The 18,114-nt window shown below is 37.2% G+C and overlaps 1 protein-coding gene across 3 annotated transcripts in view; it reads right to left on the bottom strand.

Moving 5' to 3' along the window:
- BOD1L1 (biorientation of chromosomes in cell division 1 like 1) overlaps window positions 1-18,114 on the bottom strand; it is a 40,128-nt gene that overhangs the window by 16,589 nt on the left and 5,425 nt on the right. For all 3 annotated transcript variants that reach the window (XR_012042430.1, XM_072861076.1, XM_072861075.1), the window contains exons 6-13: window positions 16,283-16,452; window positions 15,090-15,213; window positions 14,584-14,728; window positions 13,840-13,915; window positions 6,769-12,919; window positions 4,579-4,646; window positions 3,004-3,073; window positions 355-398 (exon numbers count right to left, since the gene is read on the bottom strand). Coding sequence is in view for 2 of the 3 variants with exons in the window: in XM_072861076.1 (XP_072717177.1) it covers window positions 355-398; window positions 3,004-3,073; window positions 4,579-4,646; window positions 6,769-12,919; window positions 13,840-13,915; window positions 14,584-14,728; window positions 15,090-15,213; window positions 16,283-16,452 (6,848 nt within the window). In the remaining variant the exon portion in view is untranslated. The remainder of the gene's footprint in view (window positions 1-354; window positions 399-3,003; window positions 3,074-4,578; window positions 4,647-6,768; window positions 12,920-13,839; window positions 13,916-14,583; window positions 14,729-15,089; window positions 15,214-16,282; window positions 16,453-18,114) is intronic.

Below are 18,114 nucleotides of genomic sequence, written 5' to 3' on the forward strand. Positions count from 1 at the left end.
AGTAGACTGCATTAAAATAACAGGTTTCTAGTCCTGATCAAAAGCCCCAAGAATAATCCCTATTTTTGTCCTCTATTCTCAAGGAGAGCAATCAAGCTTCTCTTTTCTGCCAGTTAACAACAGTCTTGAAATGGTCATAGACTGTGGAACAATACAAGAAGATTTATTTACTGGCAAATTTGAAAGAATAATTAGACATCAACCTACACAGCTGCACAGTCTCAATATAGATGGGCTGTGAATAACAAAAATAGTATTTTCCTTTAGAGAATATTTAATGTAAATAGAAGTAAATGCAAGGAAGAAAAAAAGCAGCACAGACTTAGCGAGTAAATTTAAAAACCAAGAACTTACATGAAAAGTTTCTCTTTCTAAAGCAATATTCCTCTGCAGCAAATCTATTAAAAAATAATTACAAAAATAATCAGAAAAGCTAAGCAAAAGCAAAGTATCATAGTATCCTCTACTTCACCTCTCTGAAAGCTTTCCAGAGTACCTGAAACTATATAAAACTTACTTTCAATGTTGGAAATAAGAAGCACCCAATTTCCTCTTTAACAATATTAGAGGAAAAAAAAAAAAAAGGATTTCTAAATCATAACTGAGAATCATTTTATGGCTAAAATACAGACAATCACAGGGCTGTCATCTTTGAAATATATGGTAACTTTGACATTTCAAATATAGTTCTAGCATTTGAATGAATCAGAATTTTATCCATCACAACCCTAGATGCTGGATCATAGGATGAAGTAAAACATGATGAAAACTATGCTGTAACATTATGCTTCCAGAGAACTAAAGTTTGCATAACTGTACTAGTGAGACCTGTAGCTGATACAGTGAGCATAAGGAAATTGTCCAATTGCTAGACTCTACTGTACTCTAGCTCTGATAAAGTAGAGCCTTAGCCTTCCATATCACAGAAGTGTGGAAAATAATTATGAATTATGGGAGCTGATGAGTGCTCTGCACTTTTGAAAAAATTCCGTAACTTTCAAAAACATTTCATATAGATACATAAAGAGAATCATAAAGAAGCTGCTCCATCGAGCACTCTACAAAACCCTTGAAGTTTGATTCATAAAGGCACTGAATTAATATTTTAATTAAAAAAAGAAAGCTACTAAAACATTCCAAGCAGTTTTCCTTTCAGCTACAGCAAGAACATAAACCTACGATCCAGTAAAACCACTCTATTCCACATACAATTTTATGTAATTTCTAGCTCATTTCTTAAATCTACATGTTTTAGCAACAATTCTTCCACAGCTATACTGTTTAGTTGCACAGTATCTTTCAATTTTTAAAGCAGTGTCAAATGAAGAGCTAGATCCTACCCACTCAAACAGCAATGATTTGTTTACATTCCAAGGAATCTTGGACTACTAAACTACTGTGTCTGCTGTTCATACTCATGACAGGACACACATTTGTCTTTTAAACAACTTCCTTTTACGTATGTTGAGCTATATATATATATATATATATATATCTATATATACATGCATATATACATAAAGAGAGATTATTGTGTGGCGGGGAAGAAAAAGAAAAAACTCTCTACCAAGAGCTACAAAGCATTATTCTTCAGTGCGTGTTATATCCAACATGATTTACACAACAAATGGATTTTTGTTAAACATTTTACATGGAACAAGATTATCACAGCTAGTTCAATCTGCACATTTTAAAATTTAAGTCCTGTCTGTCTGGGTGACAGAGAGATGTGAAGTGGCACAGTTTCAGGCACTTCAAAGAAACCTCACAGTACAGAAAAACTGGTTCAAGTTTTGGATCTGCTGTCCTGAAGACCACATTCTTCTAACCCATTCTCAGGGTTTACATTTTCTTTCTTGTGAGCAGAGCATGTCTCTTATCACTTAGATGAATATACACCACCATTAAACCAGGTATGTGAATTTGACCTATCCCAAGAACAAAAAAGAATCCAAAGTTTTATACCAATACTCATATCTCACCCTACTCCTATTTTTGTTTTCTATTTGGTAAATAGTTATTTTGGTATGCTTGTCTAAAAATTTAGAAGTGAGCTTAACAGTGTGTCCTTTCATAGCATTTAGGCTTTCAGCTGCAACTTTCCACAAAAGGAAATGCATCTTTAACCTCTTTGGACTCTATATGCAGCAGTATCGCTGGTATCTCTTGGAATTAACTTCAGTTTTGCTTGTTACTCCATTAACTGAGGATTAACTGTCATCTGGTAGTGTTGTAAACATCTTTGTAATGCATTTGAAGCACAAAATCCATCAAGATGGGAACAAAGTAGGGGTTTGTTTCTGCTTTAATAGGAAAGCCAAACAATTGCAACACATTTTAAAATAATGTGGTTTTGGGAAACAGGGATTTTTGGGTTTTTTTTGTCCTATTGAAGATTAATTTAGTACATGGAAAAGGAATTACTGAGCACATATCCAAGTTGACTAATTGAGATTTCTAGCTAGGTGATTACCTACTTCTAAGTGCTCTTCAAATTTCAGTGGATGGCCAGAAATATTTTAATCTTCTGGAGAGCAAGAAAGAAAAAAAAAAAAAAAAAATCTGTAAAGTCTTTGTGACTTAAGTCATAGAGTACTTACTCTTGTCATATCCTCACAGGGCCTGTCACAACACCCAAAACAAGGATGTTATAAGTTTATAAGGAAGAAAGCCATTTTTTGGGGAAGTTTCTGTATCTTTCCTGGGCAAACGTCTTTCCGTATTTATTGATTTTAAATAGAATGTTAGCAGTCTACTTTTTTAAAATCCTAAATACTTTCCACCTTTCTTTCAGCATATCATACTGGAAGAAAAGGTTGACGCTCCTTCTTTCCCACAAATCAAATGCAAAGCCACATGAGCTCCTAGAAATGTTTCAAGAAGCTTTCTGCAGGCTTTGCTTCAATCCCTCTACACTTCGTATATATCAAATCTACAACCCTCCCATCATAAGTAATAGTCAAATCAGTATGAAAAGTAAATTGCTGTCAGTATAAAAATCACCTTTTGGAAACTCTTTAGTATGAAGATCCACATATCCCTCTTCACTTCTTGGACTTTCAGGCTGTTGTGGCTAAACACAAAATGAAAAGAAACAAAAATATTGCAGACATACAGAACAACTATGTCTCACTCCCCTCCCTCATGTCATGGTGAACATTGTCTTATGATCTACAAAAGTCTTCAAAAGCTTTCTTATTAAGACAGCAGTTCAAATATTAATAAGGAACACTGGCAGAGCTAAGTCACGTTACTGTTGAACAGTACAGTGCCTAACCTTAACTTTAGAGGTAACGCTGGTACCAGAGGTTAGTCTAAAAAAGGAGATCTCAAGAGAAATCTCAGGAAATCAAGGTACAACGCCTACTCTAACATGAGTTCCAAATACAAGCAATATTCTAGAAATGTTCACATATACAGAAAAATATGCATCTGCAACGTATAACAAGGTACAGTGAACTCTTTTCAACTCATGTTTTGTTTTTTTTTGTGAGGTTTTTTTTTTTAAATTCAAGTTGCAGATCAGCTATATGTTACTGATGCATAGATAATGCTATATGGAGCTAAGTGTACTTAAGTCAGATCTGGACACTGTAAACTTGGATACAGTGCCACGTGAACATGGCTATACTGACTCTAGGACCATCTTATGCTGGCAAACTGTACAACTGTTTGCAGGTGGAACTCAAGTCAATAAATCCCACCAGACTAAAGTTGACTTGGGTTTTCCTGGAGTGCATCCCACGCATCAAAACCATGGTTCAGAAATACTCAACTGGTCTGCCCTGGAGCTGCAGCCAGTAGCCCTGTGCAGATCCACCCCTTCATAGATGCTTGGGAGTCTCTGAACCACGTTCTCCCTCAAAATGCTTATTATCAGAGTCTGGCAAGATATGAATACATGAAACCAGTCCTGCATCTGAATGAATAATTAACCCATCTGGAATCCTTGCTAGTATGGATCACAGCACAGACACACAAACAGACAGGCTCAAATTTGGTCTTACACAAGCTATAGGTGACCATGAGCCCCAATACCCTGGATTATCCAGGATGCCCTACTCTTCTGTTACAGCAGATATCGGGCTGTAGTTATCACAGTACAGAACGGCAGCAAGTGTTCCTCAAACACATAGAGAATGGGCACATCTGAAGACTGGCAATGAAGAGACACAATGAAATCAACAGCAGTGTATGTTTACTATTCCAAAGCACTAAACTAACAATTGCCAACTGTAAGAGCTAAGGCATGTATGACTATTTTACAAGTACTATCACAAGCAACATGCATACAGTATGACCAATTCTAAAAAAAACAAACTTGGATGTCATGGTCACAGGAGCATGGTTGAGGGAAGGAATTGGTTCTACCACAGAATAATATGGACAGCCCACAATTTAAATACCAGCTGCTTAGAAAAGTACAGCTGAATAATCTGAAAAATGACCCTTCAAAAGTTTTGAAGTTCAAATGCCATTTTTGCTGCACAAAATCAAAAGTCATAGTAAGAAACCCTAGCAAGATGTATAATTATACAAGAAACAGTATAGTCAAAATTTTCAAAATAACATAAATACCTCGTCAGTTCTCAAGTTACTGTCAAATTCTAGTTCTTCTGCCAACTTTGGTAAAGCTGCATTATTGCCTAATGAAATACAAATATGTTAAAATTATTAGATTACATTACGCTGTATTTATCTCATGCTACAGTAGGATGCTATTGCTCAGTACCACCTCATGAACACAGCACATGAATTTAATCCCTTCCTGTAGGCAATGGAAACAATAGCAAGTCTGTCTGCAGCAAACCAGCTCAAAAAAACCCAGCTTGGCATCTGCAAGAACACAAGTACTTCTATATTTTCCTTAAATACAAAAGGATTGGAAAATATGGGCTATCAGGATTTACCACAGCTTATTTATGAATTCTGACTTTGGCTTTTTTTCTTGCTTTTCCTTAAAAAAAACAAAACAAAATAAAAACAAAACACCAACAGATTTTCAGACCAAATTCCAAACAGCAAATTACCTCTGTATTAATGAATGCAGAGCTTAGAGTTAATACTAAGGATAATACTTTTCTTTAAGGAACAATTAGATCTAAAGCCATAAGCTCTAGAACCATAACCACTGAAATTATCCAATTTCCACAGAGACTGACAGCTGAGTAGCTCCTGTTAGTGTCAATGTAATTTCAGAAAAAATCTTAAAACCCCACCCATTTCATTCCCCATGGGACCAGCTGTATGCTTATAACGTCTGAAAAACAGTCCATGCAGACAGTATCTTCATTTGACTTCTACAGCTTTTTTTGACACCTATTTCAGAAGCCTGTTTACACAGCTTTTCCTAAACAAAAAGAAATAGTTACAACATGATAATTCATCAATGATGGATGTGAAGTTATTAAATTGTGGTCGTGGTCCACAGAATAAGGCTACCATTACCACTGGTACTTACAGAGGCTACATCAATGGACAACAAGGACTGAGCAAAGCATCGAGACAGAAATAACTTAGTGTAGCAGTTTACATTTTCATGGCTCATGTTTGTCTCTTGTATAAATACTGAATAACGTTTTTGAAGTTTACTAGATCGGCATCTTTCCTTGACAAATTCTTAAGATCCCAACATCTGCAGAGTGAGCTTTCTCACCCCAAATATCAATAAAACTATAGAATAAAGCCAACCTTTGAAAAACTGGACTAAACTCACATTATAAAATGTTTTTTGAAATAATAGCAAAGACAGACATGAGAAGGAAAAGGTTTTAAAAGTAGTACTTGATCGGCATCATTCCACTTCCTTTGGTATCAGAAGAAGATAAGCAGATTTCTCTACTATTTTTCTACAGTTTAATTTCTCCAAAATTTATAATGAAGTCATAATCTTGACTTCATTATGGCACCTACAGAATTTATTAGTTTTCAAAGCTTGGTGCTTCAACTACTCTGGAGGGTCAAAGAGGAGAAAGGCTGAAAATAGCAGGATGTTCCTTACACAGTATTTTAGGAACTAGCAACCACGCAAGTTCATTTCAAATGCTAGCTTCCAGAAAAATGGATCTGGAAATAAAATATGATATCCTTAATGTCATATACTATCATAACTTAAGTTTTCCACTTAAAATAGACACTTATCATCATTGCTCACTTAAAATACTAATTTATTTAGGATGTCTGATTCCTTTAACACAAAGGAGGACCATTTCAAGCGTATTCACAACACAAAATTCAGCATAAGGAATGAATCTGAATATGACCGTTAAATAACCATGCAGTTATGATTAAGAATGGCCACTCAACCTTCAAAATTACTAACAAGTTACCTTTTTAAAATGTTGAACATGTCTACTAAATGAAATGCATCCTCTTTCCTATAAAAGCATTTTTGAATTTCAAAACACATTAATAACAAAGCCCATCTGTTGCTCCATAATTAGCCCTTGCAAACCACTTCGTATATTAGCTCACAATTTTAAGTCAATGTATTTTAATAACTTTTTTGCACTGTAATAACATTTAATTATTTTCTAACATACCTCAGATAATTATGTTCAGTCACTCCTATACCTCAGAATCACGTGCTTATTTAAATATGTCACCAATTCTTAAATATATTATTAATACTTATTTTGCAACCAACAAAGAAATCAGGTATATCTGAACAGTGTAAGTTATTTCTAACTGTAATCATGGGAAAATGCATCTATTTATGACAGCTTATAAACTAAAAAGTTAAAAAAAAAGGAAAAAAGAAATCCTCACCTGAATGAAAGGTTGTGTTACTTTTTTGAAAAGTAACTTCAATTCCAATATCATCTATTTTGACCAAGTTCGTTTTGTCATCACTGCTGTATAGCTCTTCTACACGCAATACAGGGAAGTCACTTTTTTCCCCTAATTCTGCTTCTATTGTCACTTCACTATGGTTGGTATTTACAGTCACTTCATTTGCAGAAACTAAGGAAAGAGCTTGTGCCCTAGGCAGGGGAGTCCTTATTTCAGAAAAGTCACTTTCTAAAAGCAAGTTTGAGTTAAATTTATAGTTTACATTCCTTAGAGTTTCACTCTCTACCGCTGTTTCTGAAATCATACAAGCAAGTTCTGATGTAACATCCTCATGCAAAACATCTTCAGCTTGCTCATCATCCTCACTTGCCTCTGAGGAAGGACTTGGACTCACAGCAGTCTCTGTACTAATCTCCACGCAAAGTGCTTCATCTACACTCATAAGGTTCACTGAATTTTCATCTGCTTCTGTGATTTCACTGTCTACTGTGGTCTGAGATGCTGCTGATTCTCCCCTCACACCACTCTCATGGGTCTCATTCTCTCTACCAATAACAAGCAAAGAATTACTGCTTTTTTCTGGGCCTGTAGTTGATAGGATGCATTCAATCTGGTTAGCAGTGTTAAAAATTTCCTCACTTTTGTCTTTTACTTCAGTACTCTCAGCATCAAGTTGACTTTCTTCTATGACTGTAAAGGTGAAGAGACTATCACATTCTTCCATTGTGCTCAGAGTTATCACTGCCCCCTCCTTATCTCCTAGACTTGAAGCAGCATGTTGATCTTCACTGTTGGTGGCAACCCTCAGCACAGGAGCTCCACATTCTCCCACAAAAATCACAGAACCTTTGCTTTTTGCATCTGCATTAAAAGCTGCTAGTCCAAACTGCTCATCTACAGTTGCAGTGGTCTCCACAATCTTACATTCCTCTGATGCATTTGGAGAGATAATGGTATCTTCGTCTCCTTCTGCTACAATGAGACGACTTTCAGCTTGTGGTGCTGCACTGATCAGGACTATCTCACATTCTTCTGTCATGCTCGTAGTGATCATAGCAGCTTCGTATCTTCCTTCTGTTTCTGAAGCAATGAGTTTGTTTTCATCTTGCACAGCTACACTAGACATAGGAGCTTCAAAACATTCTGCTGTACTTGTAGAGATCATTACTGTTTCATTTTTTGACTCTGTGTCTGACACATGTTGAATCGCCTCTTCTGTGACTTCACCTGACATTAGGATTACTTGTTCTTCCACAACACTTGTGGAAATCATAGCACATTCATCTTTTTCTTCCTTACCGCTAGCAGTTGGGTGACTTTCACCATCATCGTTATCATCTCCTCCAGCACTGGATTCACTAGGCATGGGAACCTCATATACTTCCATATCTATAGAAACCATAGCATTCTCATTTATTTCTTCTGTTTTAACAGAGGGGAGCTGACCATTATATTCAATAGCTGCACTTGACATAGGAGCCTCAAATTCTTCCACAATACTGGTGGAAATCATAGTGCACTCATCTTTCTCCTGCTTACTGCTAAAAGTATGCACACACTCTTTAAACTCTGTAGCTGTACTGGGCATAGGCACCTCTGTGTCTTCTGTGTCTATTAAGATCACAGAACTTTCCCCACTTTCATCTGCTCTTGCAACAGCAAGTGGACCTTCCTCAGCATCCATGGCTGAATGTAAGGGAGCATCGCTTTCCTCCACTGTACTGGTAGAGATTATATCACCTTTTACTTTTTCTTCTCTGTCAGCAGGAATAAGAAAATTCTCACCTTCTGCTGGAACTGCACTGCTTATAGAGGCATCAAGTTCTCTGCTGACAAAGGAAGTCATGGCATTCTCATGTTTGTCTTCAGCACCAGACTGACTCTTATCTTGCACTGCCATAGCACTAGTCATGGGACCCTCACATTCCTCGGCATCTAAGGGAATCAAGGTACCTTCATGCTTTCCTATATGCGCAGTCAAGGCACCCTCATCTGCAGCGCTTCCACTGGTTACGCTGCTTTCAACAATCCCTTTAGCATTTTTGCAGTTTGTGCCACAATTAGCTTCTTTCTCTGCACTCGTCATGCTGTCAACAGTAAGCTTATTTATATTTGTGCCAGCCACTCCCGACTCAGCTTCCATCTGTTCAGCAACTATGCAGATAATGGAACTTTCACCTTCTTCTGCACCTACACAAATTAGTGCATTTTCACTTTCCATTCCTGTACAAGTAGAAGCATGCTCATTTTCTTCATTTCCTCTTCCTGTACTAGTCACAATGCCCTCACCTTCTTCATCCTCTTCTTTTGAGCCTGTACTAGTCACAAAACCTTCATCATCACACGGACCTACGCTGACTGTAGTGATATTGGCTTCTTCCTTTGCCCTGGTACTGTCCATTAGACTTCCACATTTTTCAGCTTCTAAACAAACTCCAAACCCCTCATTACTGTCTTCTAGCCCTGTGCAGACTACTGAAATTTCAGCATCATCTTCTGGAGTTATGCCTGTGCTGGTCACTGCGCTTTCACCATTTATAGTATCCTCAGATTTGTCACCACTAGTTCCAGTTGTGACACTGTTGTTTGTTACCATTGCAATACACGCACCAGTTACAGTGCTTTCTCCTTGGGCATCTGTACCAGTCACTGAGCAGATGATGAAGTTATGACCTCTTTCTTCTGCACCTGTGCAAGTCACAGTACCTTCGTGTTCTTTTACTTGGCCAGCTCTCACACTGCCCCTAAATTCACCTGAACTGTCACCACTTGTCGACCCTTCACCTGTTTCTGTCCCTGCACTAGTTACAGCACCATCGCTCTCCACTTCACCTAAGCAGGATACAGAACTTTCAAATTTGCCTGTATCTACACAAGTTGAGGTCTTTCGCTTTTCTTCAGAGCCTGCACTAGTCACAGCATCATCTTTTTCTTCTGCCCCAGCACTATTCACACTGTCTTCAATTTCTACTCCACTTGCATTGACTGAATCCTTACCACTTTCTTCTGCATCAACCAAGGTACAGTCACCATTTTCTTCTCCTTCTGTACTTGTTAGGAAACTTTCACTTTCTGCTAATCCTTCAGTGACAACACTGCCACCACCTTCTTCAGCTGCTGCAACAGTACACTCACCAACATCTGCTCCTGTGATGAAACTGCCACCCCCACTACTTTTTACCCATATGCCCGTTGTGAAACCTTCATCAGCTTCTATGCTTGTGCAGATTACCGTCACCTCGCTTTCTTCTTCTGAGCAAGTGGTTGTAGCATCACTGTCCTTTTCAGAATGCGATGCACCCTCAGCTCTTTCTTCTCCTGTACTAGTGGCCATTACAGTGCTCTCAATGATCTTGTCTGTGCTAGTTCCTATCACAGTGGCTGGAGTTGTTTGTAGGCTGCTGTACAACAAACTAAGTTTACTACTTCCTGCACTGGTACCTACTGCATTGCTTTCATTTTTATCTTCCACGCCAATCACACCATTCCCTTCTTGCCCACTGGCTATAACAGAGCCTTTGACTGTTTCCTCAGGAACTCTTTCAGGCACTAACACAGAGGAAGATTGTATCATATCATCAATATCATGCACCTCGTTCTTTTCTACATTATCCATCATTGTGCTTCTTTCTTCCTTTGTGGAAGGATCTGTATTCAAGCACTCTCTTTCTTTTCTTTTTAGGATAAGTTCTTTTGTTGTTACCTCTCCACGATCTTCAGTTATGTCAGTCATCAAGTTTTCCTCTTTTATTTTCAACTCACTTCCCTGAGAGCTTTCTAATTTTGCTGCTTCATCATAAACTTCTTGACTAGGTAACCCAGCTGTACTGTCTTCCATTGCCTGTTCATCAGGCTGGGGCACCTCATTATCTTTTTCTATACTGTTTGTCATACTGGTGTGGTCACCATTGTCTTTCATGATAGAACTCAGCACTGCACTATCTTGTTGTTCCATGTATACAACCTGTGCTGCATCATTCTTCAAAATGAAAGTATCTTCAAATAAAGAAGTCGCATCTGAATCATGGCATTCTTTAGACATATTACCCAAGGAATCTGTAAAATCCGAGATATCCGTATCTATGGACTTTGCATCAGCATCTTCTCTAGAAGAATTAATTGCTAAAGGAACATCATCTGAATTAGAATTTATCACAGTTTTTAAATTCTTTGGTCTTCTGCTATCTTCTGAAGCTTGATCCTCACTGGGAACATTCAGTAAGATTCTACCGCTTGTTTCGTACACAACGCTCATTTTATAAGTCCCTTGTTTATTGGGTCCTTGATCCATGGAAGGTTGTTTGGACAAAGTGTCTAAGGCACCAACTTGTTTATTAGGGATATCTTCTTGCTTAACAGTTTTTTCAGCTGCAGGCAGAAACTGCGATTCACAAGCTTCAGGATCTGCCAAGCTGTGTTTTAATTCCTTATTTGAAATATATAGAGATATTTTTTCTTTTGCTGCATACTCGGCACCTGTGGCTTGGATTGAGTTTTGAATGTTTTTTCCTTTGATGTTAGATGCTTCCTCTACTTTTGCTTGTTTCAAATCAAGTTCCATCAGCTCTTCCTCATGACCAGAATGCAAGTCATCATTATTCATACTTGACTTTTGAGGGGCTGGAGCATGGCTGCTTTCATTTGTGCTAGCTGATTGCTTTTCCTCTCCAAGTAAATCTTGGTTTGATATACTGCCTTTTCTATTTTCACAGGATATCTTCTTACTTTGTTTTTTATCCGTTGTCACTGTGATGCTCAGTACTTTTTCATGCCCACTATCCATTTCTTTAATATCTTTATCGTCCAGTTTGATACTCTCTTCTTTCTTCTTTATTTCCTTGTTGCTGTGCTTTAAGTTCCTGCTTTTGTGCCCTTCAGCAGAGAACCTTCTTTCTAGTTTGGAATTGCTTAAATCTTTATCACCTCTATGTTTCTCTTTTACAGATCCTCTTTCTCCAGAATGTAACTTAACTCTGTGACTACAGTCTTTTTGTGATCCCTGAGTTGATTGTGTGCCACTTACAAGCTCAAACTCAGCACCACTCTCCTCAAAAACTTTATCTTCATTCTTGGACTTGTGTTGCTTATCTGAATCATTCTCTTCCATGCTCTTATCTTTGTCTAGTTTCTGCGCAGCCTCTTGTTTTGTTAAATTTTCCTGTAATTCTGTTTCAGATGCTTTGAATTGTTTACTATGACTCTTTGACTTAGACTTTAACAAAATCTTGTCTTCTACAAGGCTCTTAGATCTTCGTCTATCTTTGTGAACACCATCTTCTTGTTTCAAATTACAATCAGAATTAGTTGATTCTATTTCATGTTTATCTTCCGAGTAGCTTTCGCTCCTTTTGTGTGATGCAGAAGCAAGTTGCTTTGAGGCACTTAGAGAATCCTTTTGTGGCCTAGAATCACTCAGGGACCTTTTGGACTTGTATTCTGCTCTTGATTTTTCGGTTGAGAGATGTCTGTCTTTTTTATTTTCCTTACGCAGCAATTCTTCAGCTTTTAAGGTTGATTCAGAAATATTTTTTCCATCTTTTCCTGTTACCGATATTTTCCGTTCACTTCGGTGTTTACTTTTTCTTTCAGATTTGTCATCTGAGGAAACCTTTATTTGTTGATTATGTTTCTGACCACCATCCTCCCCTTTCAAACTTCTCTCAAATGAATGGAGTTCAACATCTTCACTTGATTTGTGAATACTGTCTCCTTTATATTTGTGCTTTAAAGAAAGTTTATCTTCTAAAGCAGTTCTTTCCTTTTCATTTTTATCTCTGTAAGACTTGGCTTCTTTTTTGGCAGCATTTCTCATATGTTGAATTTCTGTGTCACTATCTTTTTTGGTGTGTTTTTCATTTTTAAATATGGATTTCTGCTTCTGTAGTTCTTCCGTATTGACTTCTGCTCTATCCAGTTGTCTTTTTGGATCCCTTGTTTCACTGTCCTGCTGGGCTCCTTCAGCCTGAAGAGAAGTGGAGGTTTTTCTTTTATGTTCTTTTTCTGATTTAGAATCACTTTTGCTTTCCTCAGTTGAATGCACGGATTCTGAAAGTCTTCTAAGCTGTTTAGAGATTTCACTTTTCCCATGATTATGCTTCAATTCTTTAGAAGAATTTTTTTCACAAGTCTACAAAAGAAAGTTTTTATATATATAAGCAGATGTTACACAGTTCCTTCACTATGTGACCGAACAGAATTGCTAAGGGCAAACTCTCCATAAAAACAATATACCAGAGAATACACTTAGCATTGTAATAAAAATTCACCTAAAATATAGTCAGTAAGAAAATGAAACTTGCCACTTTCAACTATCTGCCATTGTGGGAAAATCCAAAGAAGCAGAAGTTAACCTTAATAGGTCTGTTTGAACTTGAATATCTTTTCTTTATAAAGTGATTTTTCTTTCTAAAATTATTTAAATGGATTTTTAAATGGACAATCACAATTTCAAGTACTCCATAAGTTACTTTAAACAGCCATTATGCTGTCTGTTATAAAAAAAAACACCAAACAAACCAACACACACCCACACAAAAACCACCAAAACCAAACCCCAAACTCCACAAAAGATAAATCTAGACTTTAATTTGAACTTCCAACTATCACTCTTTTTTTTGTTAATAATGTTGTTGGTAAAAACTCTCACCATAAAAATTATCTTTCCTTTAGGTTTGGACTACATTTTTCCTTTCACTTTCCAGTGAGAAGTTTAAGTAGATCAAGCTCCTCAAGTCTTTGCATGTAAGACACACTTTGCTCTTTTTAAAAACCCAACATGCTTCACAGAATAGGGGTTAAACTGTATCTTGTGTTCTACTACAACATGCATCAGCGCTGAATACGTAGACTGTATATTCTAGTGGCTACTGGAATTCAGAAAACATTACTACAGCAATGCCAGATCACTAATGGAATTGAAAGAACTAGCAGGAAAAAAATAATTAGTAAGAACGAATGCGATATTATGCAGTTTGGTAGGGACATATGAACAAGTACTATTACAATTAAAAAGGAAGATCATAAGGTTTATATTTAAGGGGCACATACCTCATTTGTCTTTTGCATTTCTTTAGAGTCTTCTTCAGATGGCTCATATTTCTTTTTGCAGCCGTCTTCAGCATGCCTGAAACAGGTATGTGGACAATTAAAAAAAGAAAAATCGGTATCAGCCTAATAGTTTGTAAAGTTTCTGCTTTTAAAGCTGAAGGAGAGAGAAACGCACACTAAAAATACTGAAATAGAACATGATCACACAACTTTGGACTAGCTAATTTGTCCAAGCTTTTTTCTCTTGGAAAATCATGTGTACCAACTTCAACGATATCCTCTGGACATCAGTGCTTTAAAGCAGAGAATATTAGTATGACAATATTAGTACTACAGTTGACCCTGTAAAATGGGTAAGAGATCTCCTTGCCCCATATATACCCGTACACAGACAGATATGTACACGTGTACATAGCTATGTAAACCATCAATTTAAAGACCAAACCAAGTTGACTGACATATTAGATGCACAAACATCTAAAAGCTCTCCATTCTCATGCCTTTATTACCATTCTGCGTGTGAAAAGTCACATAAAGGCTGCTACTGCAGTCTGAGCTGCAATATATTTAAGCGGCTATAATTTGATTTTCTGCCTGAACTTCATGCTTATTAGTAACAAAATTACGTGAATATTTTAAGAGGAAATTGTTAAAATGGGTAAGGCTAACTGCAAAGCTGAAGAGAACCTTTTCAATCTGCAAAAATGAATATTCAAAAACTTAATTCCTTTTGAGCATGAATACCTTGAATCTCTTTTTCTTTTTCTGCTCAAGGCTACTTTTTTTTCTAAAAATTTCTGTTCTTTAAGCACATCCTTAATGCTGGTACCAGTAGCTTTTGCCTCAAGACTTCTTGATGAAGGTTCTTCTAAGTTCAAACCACTTTTTCCTAAAATAATACACAAATGGTGAAATATATAAGCATGTCATTATATTATTGTTTCAGCTATAAACGTGACTGAAAGCAGTACAGAGAGAACCAATGTGTAGCAGAGAATACTAGTGTACACAGGTATTCATTGCATTTAAGCAATGTAATGATATATGAAAGGATATATGAAAAAGTGAAGATATGGAATTTTGTATTAATAATTTGAATTATACATTTTTTCTGTTACATCACTGTTGAAATGTTGGGTTTTTAAGGGAAATGACTAGAGACCTATTACTAATATTTTAAGCTGAATGTTTTTTTCCAGACAGAGTGAGTGAGAGCAGGGCAGCAGGGGCTAACGTTCTACTTCTCATACCTTTAGCATTTTGATTTCCAGTTTTTAGGGATTTTGTTTTTTCTGCAGCCTTCTGTTTACGTTTTTCTTCAAGTCTCTCTCTGTTAATTTGTCTTCTTAGGAGTCTCTCTTCTTTTTCTTTGGCCTGGAGATACAAAAACAAGGAAAAATTAATTTATCATTAGGTCAAAGAGTATTCTTTGGCTACAAATGTATGTGTAAAACCCACAGAAACAGAACATTGTAGCTTGAGGCAAACTAAAAAATAAATAGTCCTTAGAAATCACTATATGAAAGTTAATGGAATACTCTAATACTTCCATGAAGTTAAACTAGCTGAGTTCCAGAGTTTCACTGCTGCTTAACACCACAGACTGAGGCTGTGACACCTTCTGAAAGAATACATCTTTTTAATTTTTATATATAATATGCACGTGTAATATATACATAGTGTCTATATATTAAATATATATAAAATACATATAACTATTAAAAAATATATATTTAGCCAAAGGAAAAAGATCTAAAAGAACTGTTGCTCCCTCTTCTGTGTGCTGGTCCTTCTTCCATAGAAGATAGTGAATGTGCTTAAACCTCTCTTTCCATTCCCAATGGCTGCAGACATGCTACAAACAACTGATTTCATGGACAGCAAGATGATGTAATGAAGTAGCCTGCAGTAGTCAACACAAGCCCGAACTACACAAAATCCCACTGAAGGCAGGCTGCGGGTAGATATGGGCTACTTTCTCCACCCAAATTGTCATCATATACATTAAATCTACTGAAAACCAGGTTTTTCATATGTGCAGCAGTTCTTACTCTCCCTATCAAATCACCCAGTTGAGAAAGAATCCACCTATTGCTGTGATTCTGTGAAGACAATACATGTCATTAGTAAATCCTCTGTCAACACCAAAAGACTGTTCATTTTAGAGCAGGGGAAAAAGATGGAAAAGTGTGTCATTGCTTTAACCACCAGAAACCTTCAAATTATAACCAGTAGAGTACTTCGCTGGAGAGCAAATCATCCAATATTGGTGGAAGTCTGAAGGAGGGGGAGTTGTAACGCAAGGGGCGGGGGGGAAGGAAAAAAAAAAGTGAGAAGAAACAGAAGACTCCCCCTCACAAACCACCACCAAATAACAAGTGGAATTTCTGTGCTGAAAAGTTTAAGGAGCCAGAATGTGAGCAGTAGCAAAATCCACACTTACAATGGACTGACGGCGTTGTTCTACAGTTCGTTCATCATCAGAATCACTGAAGTATTTGGAGTACAAGAAAGGCTTGCGAACATAAGCATGACGAACAGGCTTGGCTTTCCCATCACTCAGCTCATTAGCATGAGGCTTTGCCTTACTTTGACTGTTTTTCTCCTCTTCATCTGAAGAAAGGTTAGTGAAGTGTAGAGATATATTGATAAATTAGGGCAGTGCTTTTAACATAACTTTGGAGGAGGCAAAACTACTCAAAATGTATTAACAATTATTTATTCTAAAAACATAAACAGTTAAAAAAATTAAGCCCTTTAGCATCAAAATATCACTAGATTATGAAAACCTGAAAGGTATATTCGTGTGTTTGTTGTGCACATCACTCAGCCAAAAAATTGCAAGGTACAAACCCCAGAATAAACTGGGATACAACTGGGCTTACCCTCTTGCCTGTAATCACGTGGCCTTTTTACATACAGTATTTAGTAGTTAACACTGCATAAGAAGTCAGAATATAAATTTCTGCTATGTATTAAGCTTCTTCCCTACACCAAAAAATTTGTACAATATTTGAGTACGTAAAAACTAGATAAGCTTACTGAAATATATATACAAAACACATTGTTGTTTATACTCAAGTAAGTATTATTCAAGTAAAAATAAATAAATCTCTTTCAGTTTTATCAGGATTAATAGAGTGAAAACACTTGCACTCCATACTGTACAAATTATTTGTATCCCTGAAATATACTTAAGGCTTGTTTTCACTTCACAAATATTTAGTCATAACTGAACACAATCTGTCATGTTTAGAGGTAACACCAAAGCCAGAGAATATGCAAGTAATTCAGTGCTTCTAAATAATATTCTTAGAGCAGAAAACATAAGTTCACAGCATACTAGAGACAACTCATTCAGGTACTAAGGCACTCTGTATTATGAAGTGGAAAGTCTTATTAACTGCAAAGGCCACATATCCGCAGAAATCCGAGTGTGAGGTCTGCTCTAGACAAGGAGAACACAAAAAGGTAACCCAGTCAGTGAAAAGATTTGGTGTTTCCAAACTCTTAAAGCTAGATCCATTCCTGTTCCTTCTACTGTGGCCAGGTAGAATTTAGAAATTCCTGCAATCCTAAAGCTCTAAAACCAATCTGATCTGCAAAGTTAGCTACAACCACTAGCCTGGGGTCACAAAAAAAGCACTCCAATGTTATACCAAATTCATGGCCAAAGAGAGGGGAAAAGCACCCACAGCAAAGTGACATATCCATCACCGTTAAGTGGTTTTGTCACCTATGAAATACTGCAGTACAAATAAGATTCACAATTTAGAATATATCAAGTTATTTCCCCCTGTACCCAACACTGGTGAGGCCACACCTCAAATCCTGTGTTCGGTTTTGGGCCCCTCACGACAAGACAGACATTGAGGTGCTGGAGTGTGTCCAAAGAAGAACAACCAAACTGGTGAAGCATCTAGAGCACAAGTTGTATGAGGAGCAGCTGAGGGAACCGGGGTTGTTTAGGCTGGAGAAGCAGAGGCTTAGGGGAGACCTTATCACTCACTACAACTACCTGAAAGGAGGCTGTAGTGAGGTGGGTGCCAGTCTCTTCTCCCAAGTAACAAGCCATAGGAGAAGAGGAAATGGCCTCAAGTTGCACCAGGGGAGGTTTAGATTGGATATTAGGAAAAATGTCTTCACCGAAAGGGTTGTTGAGCATTGGAACAGGCTGCCCAGGGAAGTGGTTGAGTCACCATACCTGGAGATAGTTAAAAGACGTTTGGAAGAGGTGCTTAGGGACATGGTTTAGTGGTGGACTTGGCAGTGCTA

This window comes from Ciconia boyciana, chromosome 5 (assembly GCF_034638445.1).
Source record: "Ciconia boyciana chromosome 5, ASM3463844v1, whole genome shotgun sequence".
NCBI lineage: Eukaryota > Metazoa > Chordata > Aves > Ciconiiformes > Ciconiidae > Ciconia > Ciconia boyciana.